Raw genomic sequence first — 8,733 nt, 5'->3', positions numbered from 1 at the left:
GGTCCCGACTCGGGACTGACAAAATTTATTAATTTATCGGGGATTAATTTATAGGGGTTCTACTCTATGTGTGGCAAGACATATGGATAAAAGAAAAACCATTGTTTGAAATATTTCCAAATACAGATGTGATGATAAACAATCCAAAGATTAAAGTTGCAGACTTTCTTCAAAATGGTGAATGGGTAATTCCTTCAGATTATTCAACTTTCTTTGGAGCAAATGAACTTCCAGTGATTGATGATAAAGGTGATAGAAGGATATGGTGTGGTACTTCAACAAGTAAGTTCACAGTTGCTTCAACTTATGAACTAATAAGGAATAAATTTCCAACATTGCAGTGGACAAAACAAGTATGGCATCCAAGCATCCACCCCAGTATTTCAAGCAATGTATGGAAAATAGTAAGAAGAGTGGTCCCATCAGATGACAATTTAAAAAGAAGAAAAGTCCAATTGGCTTCCAGATGCCCCTTTTGCAAAAACTCAGAAGAAACTCTAGAACATATACTCTGGTACTGTAACTTCAGTGAATTAATATGGATAGGCTTGGAGGAATATTCAACTTTCTCAATCCTAATTCTCTGGAAGACATTCTAAAGTTAGCAAAAACAAAGAGCCCTGCTATAAAGGAGGTTTTAAAGAATGCTGCTTTAGTTACAATGAAAGAACTGTGGTTTTTGAGAAATAAGGTGGTATATGAGAATGCTGCAGTTAATCAAGAAAATGTGAAGAGAAGTATAATGAAGATAGTACAGGACTGTGACTGCAGAATGAAACAATGTATGTGGAACTCTTCCTATGACCTACATGTTCTTTAATTTTTCAACCTCAGATGTAAAAAGGTGAAATCAATTCAGGTACAAGAAATTTATTTCTCTCTCCCAAAAGAGAATCAAATTCTTCTATGTTGTGATGGAGCTTCAAGGGGAAATCCTGGAACTGCAGGATTTGGATTTGTTGGAAGAAACAACAATGGTGGGGTAATAGTAGCTGCATCAGGAGGTTTAGGCACTGCAACTAATTTCTTAACAGAAGTAATGACAACGATATGTGCAGGTGAGTGGACTATCTCAAACAACCTTTTTAATACCATCTTTAAATCAGACTCAAATGCCACTATAGCAGTTTTTAAATCTGGGAAGTTGCCATGGATTGTTACAACAAGATGGAACAATATATGCTCCAAACTTCACTGGGATTTTGTTCACAGTTTCAGAGAAATAAACTTTTCTGCTGATACTCTAGCAAAAAAGGGTGCATGCTTGAATAAAGGAGAATACATTGTTTATACTGGAAGACCTCCATTTCTCAAAAAAAATGAAATTTCACTCTTTCCTTACTTTAGATTCCAATAATGTAAAATCCTAGTTATAAAGGCCCATTTAGCCTAAAATATGGGCTTTGGTTGTATTTTTGAATATCTTTGGTTATTAATAAAATCTTTATTACTGAGGAAAAAAAAACATTCTTCAAGTCTTCACGTAATACTTGTAATATCTCATATCCTAATACTTTTAAGCTAACATATACGAAGTTGACTCTAGTAAATAATCAAGCGACTCTTTAAATGAGTTTTGGTTCACTAAAATATGACAACCAATCTTGACATACCAACGCTTGGTGGGTTTAACCGAGCTATGCTCTAACAGAACTACATCATTACCCTCCTCCATAATATCTGGCTGACCCTTATCATGATCATCCAGTTCTTCTTCAGAAGTATAAGAACCATTCTCCCTAGGATCGCTAGCTCTTTTAGAAGTTTTAGTAGTCCAACCATCCTCATCCATAGCAGTGACAGATTTTTTAGGAACCCACTTTTACACCACCACAGGAACAGGTTTTGCTTGCTTCTTAGGACACTTAGCTAAAGAATGACCAAAAATAGTACACTCTGTGCATCTAGTAGGTTTCCAAGTATACTCCACTTTGACCTCCACAATATCCTTTCCATTTATAATGAGAGGAATAGAGCTAGGAAATTCACAATCAGCAGTAATTTCCACACACACTCTTGCGTAGCTCATTCTAGTCTTATTAAGAGTTTGTGTATACATCATAATAGGCACTCCAATATTAATAGAGATAATACCCAATCCAACTGCATTCCACATATAAAGAGGTACTTGTCTCAAATTCACCCAGACAGGAACTGAGCGCAATTCAGCAACATCTAGTTCAATATTATTATACCAAGGTCTAACAAAGAAGAATTGTTGTGAAATGAATAAATCACCATATTCAAGAGCAGTTCTACGATCCTCATCGTTATCAAACTCAAAAATAAACATATTATCACCATTAATTGTAAGATTGAAATTACTTTTAAGCTTCAAAGCCCTAGAAACAAAATTCCTAACCAAATGATAAGAAAGTATCTTACCCACAAAGAATCCAACCACCATATTCTCACAGCGATTAATTTCCTTCTCGAAGGTTGTTGTAGATACCTGAGTAATAATCCTCTTTCCATCTTCGAGCTTAGGAGGAAAAAACGGAATCTCTGCGTCAGGTACATGATCCTTCTGCTTATCAAAGAAAGAAGCCTAAGCTTTCAAAGGAGCCAATGTCAGAGGTAGGGATTTCTCAAATCCCGGAGGAACTTCAGGATCCAAAATCTTAGATCCAACACTATCAGAAATAGGTTTCACAATAGCTTCCCTAACAGAGCCATCTATCCTCTGGGAAGACGAAGATAGAGGTTGAGAAACTTGCGATACCATTGAAAAAACACTCTCAAACCCTAGAAATTACTCGAGAGAAGACCAGATCCAGCGAAAACGATGAAGAAAATAAAAGAAAACTCAGATTGACCAATGGTCAAAATCGCACGGCCAAAGTCAACCTCTACCAAATAGGATCTTCATCACCATTTTTTTCTTAACTCCTTCAGAGGTTGGAAAGGAAAGCTAAAGATTGGATGACCAAGTCTCTAAATCAAGCTGGCGGGTGGGTACTCAACAACCTATCCCTAATACCAACGGAAAATCATATAATGCAAACTCAATTGCTTCCAGTACATGTTCACAGAAAAATGGACAGAATTGCAAGGGAGAGAGAAACTCAATCTTCCTATAATCCATGGAGGTTTGGGGATCAGGGACACAAGGAAACACAACTTTGCTCTACTGGGTAAGAGAGTATGGCAAATACGTGCTAATCCAAGGACAATTTGCAATAACATGTACCGAGCTAAGTATCTCCAACATCGATCAGTCTTTCCAGACATTCCAAGACCACCGGACTAAGCAAGCTCCACGTGGAAGAATATACATAAAGTGGCTTCTTTTGTGCAGGAAATTATACAATCCATATTGGAGACGGGAAATCAACTAAAATCAATGAAAACTGGATACCCCAGCTGCCAATAAGACAACAACAGGATACACGGGCAATAACTTGGTCGGTACACTTTTTGAACCACACTCATTTAACTGGAATGAGAATTTTCTCAACCAAATATTTACACCAACCATCACCAACTTGGTTAGATGCATACACATACCAAACCTGTCAATCCCAGACAAACCAATTTGGCCACACTCAAAAAGTGGTCATTACACAACTAAAAGTGGGTATATGGTGTTAACAAAAACTCAACCGTCAGATACCACAAATATCCAACCTCCAAATACTTCTACATACAATGCCGAAGTATCGAAAAATAAAATTGCAAGCTAATTGCCCCCAACAAATCCGACTTTTTCTGTGGAAAGTCAGTCACAGAGGACTACCAACCTTTGAGACGCTTTATGCAAGAAACATCAACAGTACCAATATTTGCACACTCTGCAATCAACATCACTTATATGGGTTAAATGCAATCTACCACCACAAGATTGGCTGAAAACAACACGCATGAAGCGAGCAAAGGCAAACCCGGAGGACCACCATAGATAGCAGGTGCAAGATGAATATGCAGGAATTCACTGAAAATGGTAGTGATGGTTATGGCGGCACCAATTGGATAACTATAGCCTTGGTAGCAGAAACATGGGCCTTTCTGTTGGCCACCAAAATGGCGGTATCGCAGCAATGGAGCCAAATTTGCTTCGAAACAGATTCAACGACGCTATTGCAATTTCCGAAGGAAAACAACTCACAAACACCAAGGAACATTCATAACATGATAGGATGATTCACAGTCGTACATACGTACAGGGAGGTGAATCAAGCAGCGGATGGATTGGCAAACTTCGTGACTCAACAACAACTACAAGTTGGAGGAAATATACACACATGTATCATCTAGGACAACACATGTTCAGAATTCCTAAATGTAATTGTAACGAACGATTCGATGGGGCGTTCTTACCCAGAGAAGTTCATGGTTAATAATCAAGAACTGCTCTTTCAAAAATAAATAAATATGTTTTTTAACATGCAGACCAATGTGACCGACTGGGCGAACCACCATTTCCACCTTTTATCATTTCTTCAAAGCTCAGCTAAAAGCCTAAAAGCATTTCAGCATTACCATTAGCATGGTAAGAATACCTGTCGAATATTGCACATCACAAGTTGCCACATTCCTCTTTGGCAGAGCAAAGAAATGAAAGCCAGTTCTGAATAAATTTCAACGTTTTATCAGTGATTTGGAAAATGTTTTTAAACCATAAACCAAACACCTCTAAGATTTCATGAAAGGAAATGTGAATAGTGATAGATATCATGCCAAGAAAAACCCTAGAGGAATTACAAATCAAATGCATTCAATAATATCTGCCATCTGGGAAGGTTTTACAATAAGCAACATCAGAACATATTTCTCAACACCTGGAGTTTCACTTCTCAATTACAAAATTCCATAGTTGCGGTTGAAAATGAAACAGAGAAACAAATTGAACTCCCCTTCTAGGAGCATAACTAGTTATGCTTTAGACTAAAACACCTGTTTCAGTAAAATTCTTCATGGAATACTCATAAACACCTTCAGTAAAAGCTCGAGCAATATATACAGTCAACCAATAAGCACAATCATCCGGCAGACCAATTAAACTACCTGCATTTCCAATCCCACTTAGAAATTATGACACCATCATGTTGCTTAGGTTTGTTTTGTATAAATGAACCTGCTCACAAGTATATGTCTTTTGCACAAGTGAAGCGCAATGGATCTTGAGAGTGATTCGTGCGTCAGATAAGAACGATGTCATGTTTATCAGCACAAGAAATTTAATATTAACATTATCAGGTCCCTTTCCTTTTTATATAAAATCAAGAAAGCAGAAGGTTGAATGACCCGCGACTCAGTACACAAAAGTAGATGCAAAGAATATGATGAGATCAGTTGAGATGACTAAAATATATCCACATCTGAATATTATAAAATCCAAAGATGGAATTTTCCTGAACAAATGAATCATAAAACAGAAATTTAAAATGATGGTACCACTATCCTGCCCATGATCAAACACACATATTTACACCTATAGGCAGCTCCTGACCAATTGTTCAGAAAAAGACAACAGTTACAAGCTATTCTAGATGAGGTATTAATAGCTCAATACCTGGTGATTTAGAGATCTCTGCCCGGAGTACTCATGGATTAAACAAGACGACCAGCACAGTCATAAAATTCCACTGCTCCACACTAGCAAAACAAAGGCGATGTCAAAGTGCATAGTAGAAACAGTTCTGCTCAAAACTGTAAAAAAAACTTGCACGAGGTAATTCTTCACATATCAAATACTGATCCAAATAAAGCACAATTCTTCCTCTTAAGGTGGCATGGTTCTACCCTAGGTTTACTTCCCATGCAGGAGGCACCACTTCCTATGTCCTCAAGGCTACTAGGAGGTAAAAAAGATGCAATCACTACTCCCTATCTCCACAAGGGTCGTGCAGTAGACAGGTTTATCAAGACACCAGGATTGTCTGAAAAGAAATAAAAAAATAAAAATTGAATATTGTTACATGATCAGTTTCTTCCTACAGCGACATACTGAACATGGAAAAAAAATGGGTGATAACCAGAATCACCAATTCAAAAGCTTGCACAGGTACTGATATCGGTGATATGTAGATAGAAACATGATGATTAAGCTCACTATAAAAGTTAATCTGTAGATATTGGACAACACGATGAAGAAACGCATTACTAAAATGAGGTCATTAAAAGGAATCCCTTCCTAACTGAATTTGGAATATTGATATATTAGCTATATACACCATGCTACGAGTAGCTTATAGAATTAGACCATCCACATGGCAAATTGAATAGGTTGTCTGAAAATGGTATGTACCTTTCGAAAATAGCAAGTTTTGGGCGTTCACCAGGGGGAGATTGCTCTTCTATTTTTGGTGGAGTTTATAACACTGTCTATGGTAAGAGAAGTTTAAAACCATGCGCAAAGTTTACAGCGCGTTGTCTTGAACTGAGGCCTTATCAAATGGGGTTCGAACACACACCTTTATAGGCGATGTTTTGAACTTTGCCAGATGCATAGGAGGTGTTTTAAATTTCGCCATGATTCAAAAGAGACTCGCACACCACTGGGTGTTTGGAACTACGCCGAAGCTGCTGTTGCAGCTCAATGCCGAGTTTAATACTCGGCGTGGCCATTCGAGTTTGCCGACCCCTAAATGGTATGTGTACCATTTTACATGACCCATTATGGATGCTCTTGCATTGTATGATTGAATTACCATGATTTAATCATAATTCAGGTTTAATTAAGACTAGGCACAGGGATTACAATGATTCACCAATGACCAATCTCATTTACTTAAGAAATAATCCCAAATGTAGTGGCAGACAGCATGAATTACCATCCTCGGATAATTATTATTTTAATTATGTTTTGAACTGGAAAACATTTGATATAGTAGGAAATGAATGTAACCCTAAATTTAATCAAGATCAAGCCACAAGAACAAGTCATACTGGTTCTACACTCCAAATTCTAAAAAAGAATCCCCACAATTGTCAACAACATTCCAAATGAATCCCCACAATTTTCACCAACATCAATCTGAAATAAATACGTGCACTGCAAGAGATGAAGAATGTAATAAATTGCAACGAGATAGTAATACCTTGTTAGGAGACATCCTTGGAATAGTGATAGAAAGCTATAGAACAAAGGACCGAAGAAATCAATGCGAAAATACCCAACCCGATTATTAAGGAAATACCCGCAACAATTATATCAAATAATCCCTGTAATGTTACTAGACCCATCAACATCTTTCTCGCCCAATAAAAGATATGCTTACAGAATCATAGTTTTCTCTTTATTTTGACCATCATCGAAGAAATAATTAGGTTTTTTCGTTCTTTCAGATGTAGACGACTAAAAATGTGCTGAGAACTCTCCGAAACTGTGTCCAGGTATCAGAAGAGAGAAAACACGTGGAGAAGGAAAAACGGGAATAGTATTTACTCGATGGTAAATCTTGGTTGGTTGGTAATACCGCGGGTGGAATCCCGGGCGTTATACCGAGTGAGAGAGTAGGGTGGGATCCCTTCCAAGTAGTGCGGGATCCCTCCCAACCCGATAGTTTAACAGGATGCGTTTAGAGCATCTCCAATGGTGATCGGCTTTGAAGCTTAGGTGAAAGTTCTTTTTTATGGATGTGAGCTCAAAATCTCCGCAATACAAGGAGGTAAATAATAAACATCTCTAATCATAATTATCTTCACTTTGGTTAGGATTTTTTTAAACCATTAGTTTAAAATTAGTTATTAGATTATGAAATTACATCCATAGATAATGCTGACTGGATTTTTTACATCCTCTAAGTGAACCTCTGAAATAAGAGGATGGGCTAGAGGATGTGAATCTAACCGCTTGTCACGTAATCCTTACATCATCTCTTAAACTTTCTGTTGGAGATGGATTTTTAGGAAAAGAAACAAAAATCCTGTGCAACCACTAAAATAGGGACTTCACAATGTCCCATTAGAGATGCTCTTAGATGGATTTTACCCCTTCCCTAATTTGGGAAGGGGTAAAATGAAAATCTGATTAATGCGAAAAGGGATGCCGATGTCAGTTTAGTAAATTGGTAAAATCATCAGAGATGATATTAATGACGTAAGTACCAAACTCGTCCATCACAAGCATCTTATTACTGAATACAAATATTAATGACGTAAGTACCAACTTCACAGGTTCCTAAAATGAGGTCATCCTCCTCTTGTTCATTTAGTGATCTTGTTGAACGTCAATTCGGTCGGCCTGTTAATAGGAGTGGTTCTTAAGTGATATCTCCCCGTATGACTTTGCATTCGACTAAGCCTCTAGTCGTGAAGACGATTCCATACCCTGCACATCCTATTCACACTCCTTTTGATCTGCTAGAGATGATGAGTATATCTGGGTCGGATCATTCGGCTCATGATTGTTCTCCGAATGGTAGCGATACTGAGCTCAAGGAGAAAGCTGAAGACCAAAGTTCTTCCTCATCTGATTCCCGTAAGTGCCTCTTTTATTTATGTTTCTTTGTTTGTTGTTGTTATTTAAGTGTGTTTTTAGCTGACACGTGCCAGTCAAGATATTCTGTTGTGGTTAGTTAATGTGTTCTTTTAACTCTATTTATATGGCTATCTCTTTGGTTGAACTTCATATCTCTTGATATATTATTGTGCTTCCCTCTCATCTTTCTCTTCTCTCTCCCCCTGTTTTTCGATCACTCTAAGCCTGCCGCATCGAGCTCTTCTTCATCCTCGCATCGCTCGGTTCATTCTCTTGTTAATCGCTCCCCGGTACGTTGGTTCTTTTTTTTT

The 8,733-nt window shown here is 37.6% G+C and overlaps 1 protein-coding gene across 2 annotated transcripts; it reads right to left on the bottom strand.

The window, feature by feature from the left end:
- Positions 1–4,695: 4,695 nt before the first annotated feature.
- Positions 4,696–7,561, bottom strand: LOC113304549. Of its 2 annotated transcripts, XR_003338240.1 has the most exons (3): positions 7,041–7,558; positions 5,513–5,595; positions 4,696–5,004 (listed from the first exon to the last, which is right to left on the bottom strand). XR_003338240.1 is itself a non-coding variant. In XM_026553689.1 (2 exons), the coding sequence occupies exon 1, from the start codon at positions 7,189–7,191 to the stop codon at positions 7,045–7,047; it is 147 nt and encodes a 48-aa protein (XP_026409474.1). In that variant the 5' UTR covers positions 7,192–7,561; the 3' UTR covers positions 5,604–5,879; positions 7,041–7,044. The 2 variants fall into 2 exon arrangements, 1 of the variants encoding a protein (XP_026409474.1); XM_026553689.1 differs by lacking the exons at positions 4,696–5,004; positions 5,513–5,595 and adding an exon at positions 5,604–5,879 and having other exon boundaries at positions 7,041–7,561.
- Positions 7,562–8,733: the final 1,172 nt, after the last annotated feature.

Source organism: Papaver somniferum, chromosome 8, assembly GCF_003573695.1.
Source record: "Papaver somniferum cultivar HN1 chromosome 8, ASM357369v1, whole genome shotgun sequence".
Taxonomy (NCBI): domain Eukaryota; kingdom Viridiplantae; phylum Streptophyta; class Magnoliopsida; order Ranunculales; family Papaveraceae; genus Papaver; species Papaver somniferum.
The sequence above is the reverse complement of the archived record's forward strand: the minus strand, read 5'-3'. Positions and strand labels throughout refer to the sequence as shown.

Bases quoted from the DNA above. Each gene is read 5' to 3' on its own strand.
- LOC113304549 (XM_026553689.1), bottom strand. From the start codon at position 7,191: ATGTTGATGGGTCTAGTAACATTACAGGGATTATTTGATATAATTGTT.